The sequence below is a fragment of the Heptranchias perlo genome, chromosome 7 (assembly GCF_035084215.1).
Source record: "Heptranchias perlo isolate sHepPer1 chromosome 7, sHepPer1.hap1, whole genome shotgun sequence".
NCBI lineage: Eukaryota > Metazoa > Chordata > Chondrichthyes > Hexanchiformes > Hexanchidae > Heptranchias > Heptranchias perlo.
In genome coordinates, this window is record NC_090331.1 from 76,544,612 (window position 1) to 76,565,659 (window position 21,048).

At 43.1% G+C, this 21,048-nt stretch overlaps 1 protein-coding gene across 2 annotated transcripts in view; it reads right to left on the reverse strand.

Annotated features, from left to right (window-relative positions):
* The window catches only part of vps8 (VPS8 subunit of CORVET complex), a 624,186-nt gene that overhangs the window by 236,589 nt on the left and 366,549 nt on the right, over positions 1-21,048 (reverse strand). For both annotated transcript variants that reach the window (XM_067987929.1, XM_067987930.1), the window contains exon 42: positions 3,229-3,398. In XM_067987929.1, coding sequence (XP_067844030.1) covers positions 3,229-3,398 — 170 coding nt within the window. The remainder of the gene's footprint in view (positions 1-3,228; positions 3,399-21,048) is intronic.

The following is a 21,048-nucleotide window of genomic DNA, read 5'->3' on the forward strand; positions in this document are numbered from 1 at the left end:
GTAGGGATAGAGTTCCCACCTTGTTTCAGAATATAGACTTCCTCATTCTTTGAAGATGGGTTGTTCTCTACATGCTATGCTAAACACCCCATGACATTATTCAGAGATCCTTTATCAACTAACATCACCAAAAACAAGTTAAAAACTGGCAACTAATTTTATTGCTATTTGTAGAATCTTGCTGTACACAAATTAGTTGCCATGTTTGCTTACATTTTGGAAGTGGCGATAATTTTTCATAGGCTGACGCTTCCCATTCTGTGCACTGGCAGCCTGTTAATGAGGCCAGAGAGTTAAAATAGCCCAGGCCTGATTACTGCAGCAGCGGGTGAGTTTCCAACTCACCTTGCCACCCACCCACCTGGAATCAAAATCAGGGCCATAGTCCTGGTTTTAACTGTGACTTACTGCAAAACTCATTGGCTAACTGGGATAGACGGTGGCAGGGTAAATGACTGGCGCATTGACTCAAATAGAAAGATGTTGAATACAATCGTTTATTCCATTAAAAAAAGAAGTCTGTGTGAGCTTTACAGTGAACAAATTATTGTGTTTTATAACTTCCTATGCAGTACACCACTGTTATAATGCATTCAGTTTCATTTTATTCCGCTGAAAATTTTAATTAAACCCACCTTTTAGTAGCCCTCAGCAGTGGTACTTTGGTCAGGTATAATGGGCTTTTTTTTCTCAAGAGGAGCAAAATCCGATGCAATAGTGCCACGGTTGCTATGACGTTGCTTAAATTACATATGGATGTGAAAGTGCATGACTATTGTACTATTTGAGATGTGTAGTGCCAATATGTTTTGCTTATGATACTGGTGCCACAGAAAACTAATGTGTGTGTGAATTGCTATGGTTCTGGCTGGCACAAGCTGGTGTTGAGAGCTAGCACATAGCTTTCTGTATGTTTTTCAACTGCTGGTGGCTCTCAAGGAAGTTATTTAGTCAAGCAATGCCTATGTATATGAAATAAATCTGACATAAGAGCTTTTCATGAGCTATATAAAAAGGAATGTTACTCAGTGATATCAGGGGAACACAGCCCAAAACTTCTGCTTCTCTTGGCTTGAGGAAGTCTTTCAACATCTTTAAATTATTAGATTGATAGACAATAGCAACTTTCATAGACTAGTAGTCATGTAACTACTAGTGCAAATCAAGCTTAACATTGACTTGGCACTGGAAGACGATTTCCCCATCCATTCTCTCCAAGTGCTACATTGAAGTAAGACAGGTCTGTGTTAACACAGCTTACACAATTGGAACGCAGCATTTTCTCCTGGTCCAGCTGTGCTGCCATCACGAGCTTATCTCACTTCTGAAACATTATTGTTATTTCCATGATGACTAGTCAATTAATTTCCCAGCTGATTTCTCCCATGGTTACTTTCTCTAGTTAGATCAACTCTTACTTTTCTTGAGATTTAAGACCAAAATGTTTTTCCATGAAGATTCCTGTGGGGGAGATTTTAACCTTATCCACCAGGCAGAAATTGGGTGGGTGGGCAGTTAAAATTGCCCAGGTTACTTATCCACCCTGGAACTGAGCACGTGTCCAAAGAGGGTGAGGTCCTTTTTCTACGTATGATGTCATTGGGACCCGCCTGCAATTTTAACTCAACAGCCGGAACAATGGCTTTCCCACCAGGTGCAGACAGCGGGGAAGAGGAGCCGGGGCCTGAAGAGGCTCAGACAGGTAATTTAAAAAAAAAACTTTCTTTGTGTGACCAGGAGGAGCAAGAGTGCTTCTCCGGCATACAAGAAAAACGTAGGTATCCCCTGACATGGACTTGCCTCACCCTTCATGATAGCGACACCCCAGCAGCAGATCCCGCCACCTAACTGGTGTTGGTGGGCAGTCTCTGGGCCATGCGATTTTCCACCGCTTCCTGTCGACTTTACGCCCAGAATGGGTGGGAAGTTGGTCGGAGGGATTTAAATGATACTCATGAGCTAAAGTAGCCCGGGCTTCTTTTCTGGAGCAGTGGTTGAGTTTCTAATTCACATTGCTACCCACCTGTCCAGAGTTAACATAGGGGCCTGTAATTACGTAAGTCTTTGTTAAAACCTTTTTAGCTGTTTGCCGAACATGCAATGTCAACGGCATCAAAACACATTGTAAAACGATTGTTCCTTTTGCTTGTGTGTGATGTCATTGCAATGAAAACAACATGGCTCTAAGATTTTCTCCCTCCCAGAGAAAGATTCTCTTCATAAATAAAAATAACAACTAACTGGAAACACGGGGAATTCTCAGCACAACATCCTGTCCCATTGAATGAAAGTTGTTGATTGAGTGATAAAGTTGTAGAAACTATTAAGGCAGCAGTTATGGCATCAAGGACAGGATGTGCATTCAAACATGCAAGTAGTGCTGGCACATAAAAGCACTCAGTTTTAAAACAATGCAATACTACTTTTGCAGCAATCAATGAACCAAAGCCACAAAGAAAACTGCAGACCTCCCCACCTTCATCAGTCTTCCTAACAGACTACAGTCTGGAGTGTTTCCTTGAGCACATTTTATATCAGTTTTTCTATTGTCTTTAACCATTCATCACTTCTAAATACATAAGTGCGGGGGCATTTTAATGAGAATGTGTCTGTAAATAAATGGAGAGGCAACACGTTGATGTAGACTGGATACAAACACATCACCTTGTCATTTGCAGAGGACATTGTTGCTGCAAGAATGACAACAGCACTTCTGCCACTCAATACAAAAAAGGTTTCTCATACCCTTCTTCATGTAAATAGCAGCTTCTTAAGGGTTTGTCAGCTGCTGTGTAAAATAAAAACATGCGCAATTTGGGATTCGTCAAATGAATAGAAAGATTGAATCACTTTCGTTTTAATTTTTAGACTAGCTATCACTTGCTTCTTATTTGCTTGCACTGTTTTTGAGGAGCTCATTATTGGTCCTCTCAATATGTACATTTTCCTGCCTAACATGCATTCTTTATCTTATTCCTATGAACCTTTCCTTCCCTGTGTACCCATTACAACCCAATGTTTATCAGCACTACTGCAGCTATTTCCTTTCTGGTTGTCTGCACGAAATTAAATGTTGCTGAAAGGAAATCATGAAAAACAAAGGACATATGCTAACTGAAGGGGAAGTCTCTGGGAACTAACAAAGCATTAATGAAGCAATCAATGGACATGGATTAGTAAAAGGCTGTATGTAGCTATTAGAAAATCCTAACAGGAGGTTGCACTCACCTGAAAACGATGACTTCCTCTGTGCCTTCCTGTCTCCTCTTGTACTGCTGCAGGCAGACACTGCAGTGTTCCTGTTTGGGATTCAGTCCCCTACTAACGGCTCCACGAAGGTTGCAGAGTGACCAATGGAGGTCATGGTTCAGGAGGTTGGTTGTGGTTTCTAGTAGCGTCTGTAATAGCAAAAAACACAGACATATGGACATTGTAAGAAGAGAAATTAATAATCTGTCCTTGCAAAATCCTACCATTTATTACTCCTACTCACTGCCTCTTTGTCAACGTGCTCTCCCTGCTTCAACCATGAATTTGGGATGATATGGACTTAGATTATTGATAAGGTATAGTTTGGGACCTTAAGGATTGATTGTACAGTGAGGGCAATGCTTTGTTTGAACTGGGTCAGTAATGCCTTTATAAGAAATTTTGTAATTAAGGGATTGCTACAGTTGCCTGCTGCTCGAGCTAGAAACTCATATGTTTCGGTTGATTGGGTCACAAGGTGACTCGAGTGGATATTTTATTCTAACTGAAAACAATGGTAGTGCAGGTGTACATTTAAATGTCATTCTACCGAGAGCAAGTTGCATTGATCTTGCCTTGCTCCCAGTATCTCTCGACAGTGGATGTATTATAAAGTTAAATTCTTTACAGTTACTGTTAATGCAATTGCCCTAATGGCTAAACGGTAATGTACAATGCAGGATGGGCACAATGCCCGCCTATCCAGAAGCGGAATGGTTTATCATTGCCACAGGCTCTACATAGTAATCTAGCTAATTATTGTCAGTTGAAGATAGGATTTGAAACCAGGACTAGGATCATTGAATTGGAGCTGAGCAGCCACATACACCATCACTGCTTTGTACACATATTGCTGTTGGGTTTTACAGTGTTATAAAAAGCAAGTAATACACAAAGATATTTCAATATCAAATAAAGAAATGTCTTCCATAGTGCATAGCAACCCTTCAAAAAAATTAGTGTACTCCGCCTCCCCAAAATCAACCCCACAGATATGATCAAACTCAAATTCCCAGATAACGGAGCTGCAATTGCCAAACTCAATCGCTTAGAAAAGCTGAAAGTAAACAGTTCTAATGAAAACCAGTTTTATCTTCCCTTGCCAAATTTCTTCCTTCCTCTCCTGAGTGAATTGACTTTTTTTTTACTAGGATATGGTTTCATGACCCTCTGGAATTGGCTCCAAACCAGGATTTGATTTAATAGCTATCTGGGGCCAAACCCAAGATACCATAATTCATGTATGAGCCTCAGCATTGACCGTTGGCTGTTCAATAGCAAGGGGCATCACATCAGAAACTAATCATATGCTCACCCGATGTCCACACACAAATACTTCCAGCAGGGTTTACTAGACAGTAATCAGGAACCCTAGACAATTTTCTCCTCCAGATCCCAGGGATGCTGAGTCCCATTGTTTGCAACTGTGAATACCTTGGCTGAAATGAGCAAACTCAGCAGACATGGGACTGAACATATAAACATATGAAAATGATGGACAGGAGAAGAACTACTGATCCATCCACCCTCTCCCACCCACACAGTTGTGATGCTTTATGCATACACATACACTCCCCACCCATTCAGAGCCATATAATCTCCTGGGTGAGATTAAAAAAAGATTAAAAACCCAAGCCAATTAGGGAAAAAAAAACTGGAAAATTCCTCTCCAACCCTGTTAGGCTATCAAAACTAATCTTGGAGATCACAATGGCCCCGATTTACCTCTTGTATGAGGTAACCCCACCCCAGCCAGAAACAGGTCCAGCTCTCACTTGAAGGAATACAGCAAATAAGCTGTCACTGCACAAGCTGGCAACCTGTTCCACAAGTCCACTATTCTCTGGAAAAAGAAGAACTACCTAACATAACTTGTAAGCGTGACCCCTGGTCTTCCCTAACCTATTCAGTTGAAACCTGGGTCCTTTACTTGGGTCTATTTGATTCAGCTTCTCATCAAATAAATCTGTTGAGCCATTGGGAAACTGAAAATTAGGAGGGAGCATTTTAATAGTATATTTTAAAACACCGAAAATACATGATTTTCTATCAGTTGTATTTACTACAATCTTGAAGGCCATTACTTTAAAGACCAATGTGCTTTGCATGCACAGTTGTTTGGTTTATTTGGGCAAATTTAGTACACAACTTGGTACAAATTGTCAACCTTACTTAGAAAGGCCATAAGAGTGGCCACTGTGGGAAATATAAATAATACACGGGGCATGTGAGAGGTATTGTTTTGTGGATAGGGTTAAGGCAAATTGTTGGGCGAGTAAAAAGAATGCTTAATGTTGGCACTCAAAGTTAAAACAGTTCCATTACTCAACTATGATATCCCTTACCTTGCAAACATATATTCATCAAAATGTACTTTTATTTTAAAAAAGGTAAATGAATGGTGAGATGTGGGTTGGTGATTGCAGTTTATGGTGCAATAGGGAGGCAACCAGGAAAAGTCTGTTTCCCTTGGAAGGGTGTGAAGTCTAATAGATGTGCACAAACATATGAATAATTAAGGTGAAAGAAATTAAAGAAACAGTGCTATAATTTCCATACTTTTTTTTAGCCTTGGCATTTCCACTCATGTATCTACAAGAAGATATTATAAAAGAAAAATATAAAATTGGAATACAAGAGAAATCTGATCAGGGTAGAGCATGGTGTAACAATTGAGACTGGCAGCAATCAATTGTGAGGCCTGTGCTATTTGTCTTTTATTTACTGTCTTTTGCTCTCTGTAATTCCTTCCTCTCTTTTTCTTGTGCACATGGCTTGCAACTATCATGGGTGACAAAAGCTAATCTAGCTCACGCACAGAATAAGAATGTAAATTAACTTAATCAACACTGCTGTAAAGATATCTAGGAAATCAAAGCAAATAGTCACTTGTAGTACTTTGGAAAACTCCCTTTCTTCACAAAACTGGCATAGTTTACTATAGTAGCATTTCTAAACCAGCATCAAAAGATTTAATTTATTGGAAGGCAGGGATGTGATTTAGACAGTAGATCAAAATTTGCAATGGAAATTCAGTACTTAGAGGGTTAAACAATAAACTCAACTGAGCTTTCACTGCTTAACACAAAATGAGCAGAGCGACTGTTGCAAATTAACATCACACGGCAGCCAATTAGGATTAACAGCCATACAGCTTAATGAAATGGAAATAGCAATATAATTGATTCCTTTTTATATTAGCAAGTGGGATTTCAGAACCTCGGAATATGGAAAACACCCTGCATGAAAGAACACAAAAGACTCTTATTGATTTGGAAAGGTACGAGGACCTGATTGATTGGTTGATTTTTTATTTATATTTAAAGAGGATTATTTTTAAAAAGTTCTGGATTTGAATCTCTCCCTGATCTTGGGATTACACAGTCAAAACAGATACAACCAAACAACAAGGATTTGGCACTTTCAAAGGAAATACAAGATATAATTAGCACCTGACTGCACTGGAATTCAGGTCTACATGAAAGTACTGTTGTCTCTCACCTCACTGTTGCAGCTGAATTGCACGTGTATGTAAATTGCCTCCTTATATATGCTGTACATTTCCATTCCACCCGCAATAAAGCAATGGAGTTGCATAATTGCAGATTTCGAACATGCAGACAATTGTCAAAGTCTGTTAAAAACATTTTCTTGCCAGTGCACATTGTAGTGAAGAAATTCAAAACTTTTTTTTAAGTGAAGGACAATGTCAGGAAAATCTTTGGTTTATGTAGTCATAACATTTTCACTCTTGCATTCCTTCAAAACCAGTGGAAAAGAGCAGACGTCAGTAGCATGAGAACTCCAGTCATGCACTACCAAAAACAGATGGCTGCTGCTTTTTAAAAAAAACATCTGTCTAACAGAGAGCTCCAGGAAATTTTTTTGGGGGAAAATTAATTCTGACACAACTGCAAAACACAGCAACTTTACTGTCCCTACATTGAAATGGATTAAATTAACACCTAAATCATTATTAATGCAATTAATAATGATTTAGGTGATTTAGCAATCCAGAAACTTTTTTTTAAATAATCCTCTTTAAATATAAATAAAAGATCAACCAATCAATCAGGTCCTAGTACTTTAATTGGAAATATATTGCCGTTCCTTCATCGTTGCTGGGTCAAAATCCTGGAACTCCCTTCCTAACAGCACTGTGGGAGAACCTTCACCACAAGAACTGCAGCAGTTCAAGAAGGCGGCTCACCACCACCTTCTCAAGGGCAATTGGGGATGGGCAATAAATGCTGGCCTCGCCAGCGACGCCCACATCCCATGAACGAATAAAAGAAAAAAATTAATACCCTGTTTCTACTGAGGCTTGGAGCTGTAGTTTGGGATGCTTGCTGTTTCTAACGCTGAACAGTTTGATGAATGGAACGGCCTCACGCTCCCAATACTGTCAGTCTCCAAAGTAAAAGCAAGGACTCAAAAAATCTTAAATAAAAATAAAAAATCTGAATATCCTTGCATGTATGTCAGCACATATGCATATTTCAAAATGTATTTTTGTTTCCTTTTTTAGCTTTTATAATTTTGCATTTATTTGGGCTTCATCGTGACAAAACGTCTCAAAGCGCTTCACACACTTCTGAGCTGAAGTTATTGTTATATTCCCATTTTAGTTCATTCGAGAAGCAGAACAGGAAGCTGAGGAAAAATTGCTGCAAGGAGGGAATGCTGGTTCCAGTCCTCATTACAGCCTTGGTCCAAACATGGACAAATGAGCTGAATTCCAGAGGTGAGGTGAGTGACTGCCCTTGACATCAAGGCAGCATTTGACCGAGTGTGGCACCAAGGAGCCCAAGTAAAATTGAAGTCAATGGGAATCAGGGAGAAAACTCTCCAGTGGCTGGAGTCATACCTAGCACAAAGGATGATGGGAGTGGTTGTTGGAAGCCAATCATCTCAGCCCCAGGACATTGCTGCAGGAGTTCCTCAGGGCAGTGTCCTAGGCTCAACCATCTTCAGCTGCTTCATCAATGACCTTCTCTCCATCATAAGGTCAGAAATGGGGATGTTTGCTGATGATTGCACAGTGTTCAGTTCCATTCACAACCCCTCAAATAATGAAGCAGTCCGTGCCCGCATGCAGCAAGACCTGGACAACATCCAGGCTTGGGCTGATAAGTGGCAAGTCACATTCAGGCCAGACGAGTGCCAGGCAATGACCATCTCCAACAAGAGAGAGTCCAACTACCTCCCCTTGACATTCAACGGCATTACCATCGCGGAATCCCCCACCATCAACATCCTGGGAGTCACCATTGACCAGAAACTTAACTGGACTAGCCACATAAATACTGTGGCTACAAGAGCAGGTCAGAGGCTGGGTATTCTGCGTTGAGTGACTCACCTCCTGACTCCCCAAAGCCTTTCCACCATCTACAAGGCACAAGTCAGGAGTGTGATGGAATACTCCACTTGCCTGAATGAGTGCGACTCCAACAGCACTCAAGAAGCTCAACACCATCCAGGACAAAGCAGCCCGCGTGATTGGCACCCCATCCACCACCCTAAACATTCACTTCCTTCACCAACGGCACACTGTGGCTGCAATGTGTACCATCCACAGGATGCACTGCAGCAACTCGCCAAGGCTTCTTCGAAAGCACCTCCCAAACCCGCGACCTCTACCACCTAGAAGGACAAGGGCAGCAGGCACATGGGAACAACACCACCTGCACGTTCCCCTCCAAGTCACACACTATCCCGACTTGGAAATATATCGCCATTCCTTCATCGTCGCTGGGTCAAAATCCTGGAACTCCCTTCCTAACAGCACTGTGGGAGAACCTTCACCACACGGACTGCAGCGGTTCAAGAAGGCGGCTCACCACCACCTTCTCAAAGGCAATTAGGGATGGGCAATAAATGCTGGCCTCGCCAGCGATGCCCACAGCCCATGAACGAATAAAAAAATAATTGGAATTTCAAAGCAATATCATGGGCATTGCTCTTTGGGATTGCGAGGATTTAGCAGAGAAGCTTTCCTATTAAGTTACCTGATTGAATGGACAACATGGACAATTCAATGATCAAAACCACCACTTCAGGTGACTCTTACTGATCAAAATTCCAATTTGGAAACAGCTACTCTGAGGCTATTATAGCAGCAAAAGCAAGCAGCAGACCCGAATTCATAACACTACTATGCGGATTGAAGCTCATGTGCAAGTTTCAACTAACTCTTCCTATTGATAGTTTGGTTGTCTAAATGTTTAGTGTTTGCCATTAAATGGATCACATTAACAAAACTCATCATACTGAACTCCTTCTGAATTCTCATAAATTAAAATTATATAATCATTAGCAAATTTGCCTTTTATAGTTCTGGTATAAATGATAAAAATCCATCTAAAAGTCTTGCATCTATTGAATGTCGTTGTGCCATGCTTTTCAACATCATCACACATGAAAGTGGAGTCACACCATAGGGTGTCAGGGTACAATACACAAGTAGGACAAAAATTAGCTTTTGGTTGAAATGACTCATCTGAAAAGTAAGCAATCAAAGGCCTGATTGACTAAATGTCAATGGTTCAATAACAGCTTGATTCAGTCAGTATGTACCAATAAGGTAGGAGTAAGCAGCAGAAAAAACACAATCAAATCCCTCAATTTTTTTCAATGATACCAATCCTGACCCTGTAGGAAGTGACTAACTGAATCACTAAAGTAGTTGGTTTGAGTCACCACCTTGAATTTTTTTTACTAACCTGAACATTTCTCGATAAGAATATGTTATATCACCTAAAAAATTATTACAAATTTCAGGTCTGCCTTAGATATTCTCTCACGTTCCGCGGTGCTGGTCACCCATGTAAGTGGTCCAAGCATCTTACATTCAGTATTCCAATACTGCCAAAAATCTAATCATGCAATAGTGTAACCTGGAGGATGTAACAACAGAGCCTCCTTGTGATCTGAACTAGATACCCTGGGGATGATTTTCGTTTCCAGTATATATTGGGTAGGTGGTGGGCCGGTGGGACACCCGGTCAATTTTAGTGGTCAGTCCTATTTACATTCAATAGGCGAGTTGCCAGCCATAGTCACGCCTCTCATAGGCAGCTCACCGATTGGGAAGATGGGAAATCTGGTAGGGCAGGTGATAACTGACTGCAGCTCCTTAAAAAGGAGGTGCACTTTTCAAAGGTGGTCAGTGGAGAACGAGTTATTGAACTTGTTAGCAGACAGAGTTAGCAGAAACATGACATCGTCCAGGGCCCCCAGATTCTCCAGTGCAGCATGACGTCATTCAGGCCCCCCAGGTTCTCCATTGCAGCATGACATCATTCAGGCCCCCCAGGTTCTCCAGCGCAGCATGACATCATTCAGGCCCCCCAGGTTCTCCAGCGCAGCATGACATCATTCAGGCCCCCCAGATTCTCCAGTGCAGCATGACGTCATTCAGGCCCCCCAGGTTCTCCATTGCAGCATGACATCATTCAGGCCCCCCAGGTTCTCCAGCGCAGCATGACATCATTCAGGCCCCCCAGATTCTCCAGTGCAGCATGACATCATTCAGGCCCCCCAGGTTCTCCAGCGCAGCATGATATCATTCAGGCCCCCCAGGTTCTCCAGTGCAGCATGACATCATTCAGGCCCCCCAGGTTCTCCAGCGCAGCATGCCATCATTCAGGCCCCCCAGGTTCTCCAGCGCAACATGACATCATTCAGGGCCCCCAGATTCTCCAGCGCAGCATGACATCATTCAGGCCCCCCAGGTTCTCCAGCGCAGCATGCCATCATTCAGGGCCCCCAGATTCTCCAGTGTAGCACAACATCATTCAGGGCCCCCAGATTCTCCAGTGCAGCATGATATCATTCAGGGCCCCCAGATTCTCCAGTGCAGCACAACATCATTCAGGGCCCCCAGATTCTCCAGTGCAGCACAACATCATTCAGGGCCCCCAGATTCTCCAGTGCAGCACAACATCATTCAGGGCCCCCAGATTCTCCAGTGCAGCCATGGAGATGCTCGTAGAGAAAGTGCAACAGAAAAGAGACCCTCTTCTGTTCTGATACGTGATGGGCATCCAGCGGCAATGGAGAGGTGGCTGAGCAGATCAATGTCAGCAGCTCTGTTCCAAGGACCTGGCTGCAGTACAAGAAGAAATTTAACGACATGGCAAGGTAAGACTCCCATTCACATCTGGCTCATTTCTCCTTTTCTCTTTCTACTTAACTCTCTTTCACACATATTCACCATGGCAACCTGATGCTGCAGTGCATTGCTACTCATCTGCTACTGTTAACCCTTTCCATTACATGCTAAACTGCATTTCTCTGCCTTTTTTTAGGTCCTTCAGATGACGCACAGACTGAGGGGGAGAAAACTCCCAAAGGTGCATTGTATACCTTTTCCTACCCTTCCAAACACCAAACAGTAAAATTATAAATCTTTTTGAAATGTGTGCGTGCAGAGATTGGTCCTGTAGTGGATGGTGACCCTACACTATTTGTTGATATGAACCTCTATGTTCGTCTTTGGGCAGATGCAGTTCATTTGAGGATGGAAGGACTGGGGAAGATGTTGGACATGATTGTTAATGCAGGCAAGCAGGAATTGTTCACCTGAAGAGCTCCTTCATTTGCTGCTGCTAAAGAGCTCAGGCTGTCGGCAAGTATTAGAGCCCTCCCACTCCTCACCATTCTTTATGTCAGTGATCTCTTCCTCATCATACTGAAGATCCTCTTTCAATGGTGGCCCCATATCCACAACTCTGTGACAGCTTCCATTGAGAAGAGCAGCCTCCTTATGAACAACTTTGCAGAAAAATGCAGGAACGATGTCCTGGTGCTAAACACTTTTGGGAGGAGAGTAGTTCCTGCGAGCACACCTCCTTCTATTTGGTCTCCCTAGACCTGCAGCTCTGTTTTTTTACTTCCTCTTATTGGGGTAGGACCCTCATGAAGAAATAGTGCATGGCCAGAAACCACTTAAGAGTTCAGATCATTGTACAGCCACCACAAGCACTTTAATATATTCTAAGTAGCAAAAAAAAACACAATGTAATACAACAAAATGTCCTGCGTTTTCCTGTGTTTTACTTGAAAGCAGGTAAATATCCCATTCATATCACTGGAAATGGCTGCCACCCGACTTGCTACCCCTCACCCCCCTCAATGGTTTGTGGGCGGGTTGAGGAACTGTAGCAAAGCAGGTAGAGAAGAAAATGGAGTTGGGACCTTTGCTGCATCATTTGATCCCAATTTTCATATATCAATGAGGCCCCCATTGTTTCCAGCTAGATATCTGGCTACCTAAATCAGGGGCCATCTGAAAATCAGAATGGGAAGACTGCCAGTGTTAAGGCAATGGGTCAATCCCCCACATAATTTTAGTCGTGCTACTGTTTATGGGGGTAGATGGGCGGTAGTGAGATGAAAATCATCTCCTTGTCTTGCACATACACCCTCACCCTACTCCAATCTTTCACTAGGCACACTGAAGACACTTTAGTGGGACGAGGCCAGGTACAAATCGTTAAGCTGCTTTATTTTATAACATGATGTGGAGATGCCAGTGATGGACTGGGGATGACAAATGTAAGGAATCTTGCAACACCAGGTTATAGTCCAACAGTTTTATTTGAAAATCACAAGCTTTCGGAGGCTTCCTCCTTCGTCAGGTGAAGTGTGACTTCACCTGACGAAGGAGAAAGCCTCCGAAAGCTTGTGATTTTCAAATAAAACTGTTGGACTATAACCTGGTGTTGTAAGATTCCTTACATTTATTTTATAACAGGTGAACATACAGAGTAACAGTTGTAAACAAACCTCATTTACCTCACTCAGTTTTTTCTCTCTCTTTGAAATGTAAAAAAAAAATCACGTGTGTATTAATAACGTTCCTTTTGTGAGCTGGCTTGTAACTGCAAAACCTGACCTCTTGCAACTTAGCATCCAGCCTTATCCCGAGGCCTGTCCCTCACAATCTCCTGTTTAAAATCATTTTGAAGGAAAAATTATGCATTTTGGAAGGAAGAATGAGGAGAGGCAATATAACCTAAATGGTATAATTTTAAAGGGGGTGCAGAAACAGAGAGACCTGGGGTGCACATACACAAATCTTTGAAGGTGGCAGGACAAATTGATAAGGCTGTTAAAAAAGCATGTGGGATTCTAGGGCTTATAAACAGAGGCATAGAGTACAAAAACAATTTGCACAAAAGTTATGCTGAACCTTTATAAATCACTGGTTAGGCCTCAGCTGGAGTATTGTGTCCACTTTAGGAAGGATGTCAAGGCCTTGGAGAGGATGCAGAGGAAATTTACTAGAATGGTACCAGGGATTAGGGATTTACTTATGTGGAGAGACTGGAGAAACTGGGGTTGTTCTCCTTAGAACAGAGAAGGTAAAGGGGAGATTTAATAGAGGTGAAGGGTTTTGAGAGTAAATAAGGAGAAACTGTTTCCACTGGCAGGAGGGTTAGTAATCAGAGGACACAGATTTAAGATAATTGGCAAAAGAACCAGAGTGAAGATGAGGAGTTTTTTTTTAACGTAGCGATTTGTTATGATTTGGAATGCACTGCCTGAAAGGGAGGTGGAAGCAGATTCAATAATAACTTTCAAAAGGGAATTGGATAAATACTTGAAAAGGAAAATTCTGCAGAGCTATGGGGAAAGAGCAGGGGAGTGGGACGAATTGGATAGCTCTTTCAAAGAAACAGCACAGCCACGATGGGCCGATTGGCCTCCATCTGTGCTGTATGATTCTATGAAAATCTGACTGACTACACAAGTCTCCTTTCTGCTTTTCTCTCCTGGGTTTACAGGAATTGGAAAGATGGTATCTTCAACTCCTTCCCCGTACAGGGACTTACCAGATGGCGTGTCAACCAAACCTACTACCCCTCTCCCAAGAGTATATTCTTAGCAGACACCTTGGGCTCTATTTTAGCACCCGCTATCGGGTGCGTTCCTAGCATCGGGGATTCCTGGAGCGGGTCGGGAGCCTGGCTCCAACCCGCCCACTTCCGGGTTCCCCACAGACGCGCCGACGTGCGCGCGCAGCCCCCGCATGTGGGACTCCCGCAGGCAATTAAAGCCGGCGGGGTGCCACTTAAGACTATTTACATTGCTATTTCAGGTCATTAGCAGACCTGATTAAGGGAATATGTCAGGAGGGGTGGGATTTTAGAAACAACTGGGACTGTTTCCCGTATTGGGGGAAACACTCCCAGTTGAAATGGACGTGTTGCAGCTATCAGCCTGTGGCAGCTGTAAAGGTCCATTTGACAGGTGGGGTGGGGGGGGGGGGGGGGGGGGGAGACCCTCACTCATTGCAGGAGGCCACTCTGTCACTTGGGACACAGTTTGGCCTCCACCACCCTCCTCCTGACAATCAAATGCACCAACTTGCACACTTACCCTGGGGTCCAGAGACATGTACCTACCTTGCGGACCCCCTCAGATGTACATCTTCCGGATGGGGGCCGCCGTAGCTGCAGTTATGACCTCCTCGGAGGGCGAACAACATCATCAGCCTCATCGGCCAAGCCATCCACCTCTGACACGAGGAGCTCCACAACACAGTGCTGTGACACATCCACCTGCACAGCAGGAGGGAGGGCTACCGCAGAGAGAGAGATGCGTCGCAGGGGGCACTACCCTCGCCACAGGGTCCACAGACCAAGGCTCAGCTTCCTGGACCTCTCTGAGCAGCAGTGCACACAGAGACTCAGAGTCACTCGACATGTAGTTGTGGACATCTGCAGCCTCCTTCATGCCGAGCTGCTCCCAGCTGCCCTCAACAACTTCTCCTCCGCATCCTTCCAGGGTGCAACCGGGGACATCGCCTGTGGCTGCAGCACAGGTAGTGGCAGGTTGAGTGAGGCTGACCGTGAAAGAGATGCATCAGAGGGTGAGTATGAGATAGAGCCATGAGATTGTATGAGGATTGGGTTGAGTGGTAGTGGCGGGATGAGTACTGGCGAGGTGCGTAAGTGCAGATAAGATGAGGATGAGGTTTGAGTGGGTGTGAGGGTTGATGTGACAGAGTAGTATTGGCAGTGCAGAAGGAGATGTGGGGTGGGGGCGGTGATGTGGCAGACGGAGTGTAGGGGAATGAGTAAGTGTACTCACTTTGGCTGACCTACTTAGGTCAATGCAGCGCCTCCTGCACTGTATGCAGGTGGGTGATATGTTGGTGGTGCAGGTGACCTCCTCTGCCACCTCGAGTCAGGCCTTCCTGGTGGCAGAGGCAGGCCGCTTCCTCCCGCCCGCCGGGGGGGAAGATCTCTGTTCTCCCCCTACTCCTCACCCCATCTAATGATACCTGGAGTGAGGCATAATTAAACTGGGAGCAGCCTTCACCCTGGGCTGCTCCATGCTGTATTTTTTCCTATTTGTTGCAGCATCTGTCAGTGGAGGACTGCCCCTTTAAATAGAGCTCCTCCAGCTGACAGACCTTACTGCGCATGCGCAGTCCGCCCGACGCGCAGATCAACAGTGGGGGACCCGGAAGACCAGGTAAGTGGATCCAATTAGGCTGCGATCGCGCGCGGGGCAGACTGATTTCGCCGGGCGCGACAGCCCCCCCCCCGCTGCGAACCCGAAGCCCTGGCAATATCGAGCCCCTCATGTTGGTCTTAGATGAATATAATAATTCTCATCATAGCAGAAGAAGTCTTTGTTGGACCATTTAAGGTGAGTTCCAATTGTTTAATGTCTCCAGCCATTGTGAAAATCTCTTCACTGCCTGGCTCATTAACACCTCAAAACCCTTCTGTATCAGTGGCTGCAGCCTGTGGCTTTTTAAATATGTACAAATTGATTTGATTTAAAACAAAACATAACTCATTCCAAAATCCTCTCTGTGGGAAAGAGACATCAAAAATCCTAAAAAAAACCAGAAACCAATAAAAAAAAAATCAAAATGTTGCTTATTCTTACGCAGAGTTGTAATCAAATAGCTCTTTCTTTTTAAAGCTACCATTCCCAACCTGGCAAGTAGTGGGAAGTTACCATCTTAAAGGCTAAAATACTTTTGCGATGTTGGTTTGAGCCACCATTTTGAAATTTTTAACACCCTGAGCATTTCCCAGTAAAAATATAACTTATCCGTCGATCTACTGGGGCATTGTATGTGTGGAATCAAGACCCAGTGTAGTCTTCAGGTGACATGGGATAGAGGCCAGGAGATAACTGAAGCAGGATGTATAGACGAAATTCAGTCCCCATTTTAAAGTCATATATTCTGTCTTTATTTTCCTATAGTTCCACAATAAATTCCTCTGCCCACATTTATAATGGAAACTGCTTATGTAAACTTGTCATGCGGTAATTATATTCTCTTGCTGCAGCACTTCCACTGGAGGCAAGTTTAATTACTGCATGACAAGTTTACATAGGCAGTTTCTGTTATAAACATGGACATAGTCATTTATAATGGAAAAAGTTAACAGGAAGCGCTTGCAGATGTAAGATTTTTATTGTATTAAAATAGATAACAAAAGAAACGTATAAAAAATTAAACAATTCAGAATAAAATGCCTATTCTTATTATAGCTTACAGTATTGTAAATTGCTAGAAAATGCTTTAGAAGCTTACTCCTCTGTTGGGAGCCTGAGGCTCAATTTGGAATGCTTGGTTGGAGCTTGAAGGACTGAGTGGGGCTTTGTTGTCCATTTTCCCTGCAAATGTTTTGGTTCCTCCAGATTGATGCAATCAAGCCCCTCCCCATTTCAACTTGGCTCCACCCACTGCATCTGTTGAAATTCCAACAACCTGACACCATGATACCTTTAACAGCCCAGCCCGAACCACGCCTCATACTCCATTCAACAGCCTGAGTCTTGCTGACCTGACCATAGTCTTTTGCAATCTCACCGAGCCGATCTATCCAGAATTGTTTTCCCCACGATCACCCACAGTCGCTTCTTGATTACATCTAAGATGCTCCTGCCTGAGTCCTTCACCTCTGGAATTCCCCTCACCTGCTGCTATGTTCAGCTCTCTTACTGCACTTACAATAGTACGGCTGACAAGTACACTAGAAAAGCTAAACACAACAACAGTGAAGGAAAAATAAAAGGCAAGTGGGGAAAGTTTCAGGCTGGAATTACTTGGGATAGGTGAGCTGGGGTGGATTGGGGATGCTTCAAAGATTTGGCCATGTCTTTAGTGGGTCAGGCAAAGGACTCTGGAAAGGTTGGGCCAGCTATGCTGACCTGCAAACACTAAACGCTTCTCAGCCTACCTGCTTACTTACCTGCTCGTTCAGCTCAAATGCTTCTTAGTCCAAATAATTCTTGGTCTCCCTGCCCTTCTACCCAGAGTGCTTCTTCGCTGGCCTTCTCACTTGTCTGGCCCGATTGCTTACTGGTACACTAGCTCGCTTAGCAAGTGCCTGGCCCAAGTGATTTCTAACCAGTCTGCTCACTGGCCTGCACCAATTGTTTCTCAGCTCGCCTCACGAGTGCCTCCTTGCTGATCTGCCCATCCCAGATACTTCCTGTCCCACCTACTCACTCTCCCATCCTTAGTGCTTACTTGCCCACCCTTTGCCTACCCAGACCCTGAGTGATCCCAACCTGACTGCTGCCTAATCTCGTGTGCATCCTAGCCCCTCCCAAGGGATGACAAGGCCGTTTTTTTAATCACGTCATCCTGCTTTCCATTTAAAAACAGCTTCACAGTCTATTTATCTGTGCCTTTGCTCTGCAGTGCCTCTTGCGCATTTTGTCCCTGGAACACATTCCACTATATATATACTACCCTGAACGTATATTGTGTAAATAATATTTACTTTAATATAATTACACTCTTTGTTTTAAAGCACATAGTCCTCACTGTCTAAGGGTGTCAGATTGCTTCTGACAACTGTGCTTAATCATGACTGTCAGTTTATTGCTGGCTCTGCTGGAGAATTATTGACTAAAACATAATAAGGATATATCATTCCAGTTATATCAATTATATTTGACTTTTAATGCCTTTCAGTGGGAGGATGCTAAGATTCCCAGAACAATAACTACTATACATTAATAATAGCTTTGACTTTAAACCATAGCTGGAAGGTACAATCCTTTTTCAAAAGGGTCTTCTGTCTACATTCATCCAAATTACACAAATAGAGAGTTGCTTAGTTTAATGGATGTAATGTATGTTTTATATGTAAGCCCATCGAACAACTGGATAATCCATACTTACTGCATGTATGTATAATATGGTTTTCTTTCAGTTTTGAAAAATGTGAGACCAGGACTATACTAAAGTCATAACCCCTTAAACATCTGTGTGATATCTTGTGCAATCACGGGCATCTCAAGGTTATATGTAGAGTTCCAGGGTTGGGCTCATCACAGAGTCAACATTTCTCCACAAATGAGTGTGAGAAAATGATGGTGTGTGTTATTTATTGATTTCCAAGACTTATTGTGGTGATCAAATAATCACAAATTGAGAACACATATTATGCTTTGGAATTGGGAAGGTCAAATAGACATTAATTGAAAAATGATAATGTGAAGAGCAAATTGAATGAAGATCAGCTTTCTCTCATATTGGAATCACAGGTCCACTGTGTCGGTCATGAAGGACCTAGGTCTCGATTTGTAGGCCATGCCAAAAACAACAGAAATTCTAGACAACTACTTATTTCTTTCAACAATCCAGATCAACCTATTACCAAAAAAAGAAATAGGCTCAAGGGGCAAGTTGTCTATTACTATAGTTTACTAGAGACACAACTCTTTGCAAGACAAAAGCCAGTAGATGGTTATCTTGTGGACCTTGTGTTAAAAGATTCCTGTTGAAGTGATCTGAAATCTTGAGACATGAAGCAGTCCTTACATACTTATTGAACTTTACTCTTGATTTGACTGGATTACTAAGACTGATTTACAATTAGCAAGGTTGGAAGAAGTCTTCAGATGCATCAAGCTGTGTAAGCACTACCAGATAAATCAATTATACTTAAAATAATCCCAAGATCTCCTGTTCCCTGCTGTGAGCTGCATGGTTCGGAGAATCAGGGCCATTTCCAACCTGTGCTCTCTTTGGGCATGGCTTCCTATTGAGGGTGTAGTAATGAATGAAAAGAAAACAGATTACCAAACTTAATACAAAATTCACATTCAGTGAATTAAATGATTCTCTACATACTAAGTTACCCCTTCCAACCGACCAACCCTACTGTACCTCTTAAAGCTGTGATTTTCTTTCTCTTCTAATTTCCATTCCTTATCCATTCTCTCCTGAAAGTAGTGGCTCATGCTGAAGTACAGTTCCACACTTGGCAATGGCTCTATGGTATCTCATCTAACTGGGAATTCATTACCTGGACAAGAGATTCAGTTAACTATTTGACCCTTTAGGTCATCACAACCAAGTGTAATTATGTTGCTTACAGGCATCCAACCATGCATATATCCAGCAGCAATCGCTCTTTATCAATTGGCAGCAGGAAACTGATCAATTTTCCCCTTCCTTAGCTTGGGCCCCTCACCTCAGAATTAATACCATAATGGCATTATGAAACTCAGCAATGACAGCACTGAATCTGGAATCATTATGGTATGAACTACAGATTACAAATACCTACTTAGCTAAGGAGGAAGATTCCCTTTTCAAGGTGTTTATGCCACATAGTGCTCCTATGGTTTTTAATCATAATATTTTGTTTCAAAACTTTAAAAATTAATTTGTTGTGATTAAACTCATCACACTACCTGGCTCTGAATAAAACTAAGAAATCAGCCCTGCTACTCAGTCCTCCTTGATATCCAACAATTTCTGTTGAAAGCATATGCATGTGGATTCTAGACAAGAAAAGAATTGGGCTCTGCTGTGATGGCCTGCACGATTGAGTAGCTCAGCACTCACCTTCTTAGGCTCACACATGAACAATGGTCAATAGGAATAGAGGGACGACCTCCGACAGAAGTGTACTCGAGCATTTATTAACTCCTTAAGGAGAAGAGGACAAAAAACTGGGAAAGTGGAAAACACACTTGGGACCCGTAACTTACAGAAGATAACTTTGTCTTCCTGCATCTACTGGGTTTGCAGCAGTTGCACTTTATTTTCTACAAAATACAATCCCTTGTGTTTCCACTATTTACCACACAGCTCTTAAGTCAACCATTCTATTCATACCATGCAGCAGTCCTGAACAAACAACAGGAACCCTAGAAATTAAAATGCAGATGCTGTTGACCATCAATAAACTGGCTTTGTGAGGACTATGAATATATCTTTTTGGTGAAGGTTAAACTATACTCCTTGCTGTTTGTCTCATAGATACAAACTTTACTACATGGCCATGCATTTTCTTCTCTTTCCATTTATTATCATACTATTCTTGAATTGCTTATATAATCAATCTACATAAGGACAGTTGATCCTGCTCAGTCGTGGTTCTGGATCCTTCTGGAAAGTGACTTTGATGTAGAAAAGTGTTTTGTAATTGCGGTTTGAAAAGACCTTGGCCCTGATATTTATGGGGAGGCGGGGAGGGAGCCAGGGAGAGCCATGCAGCCGGAAAACCCTGAAATGCCAGCAGTGTGGAGGTCCTGCCGAATTCAACGGCAGGACCTCATTATCATTTTTTTAAACCATTTGCCACCCGGCATCCGGCCAGATTGAGAGGCTTACCGGCTGTCGAGCGGGAAAGTCTACGGTTCAAGGCTGCAGCTGGGTGGGGGTCAGAAGATCGAGGGGAGAGAAGCAGATCGTGGTGGGGGGGGGGGTTGGAAGATCACGTGGAGGGAAGTAGATCACAGGGAAGGCGGCAAATCGCGGCAGAAGATTTGTTTGGGGGGCCGGGGGGAAGCACACCT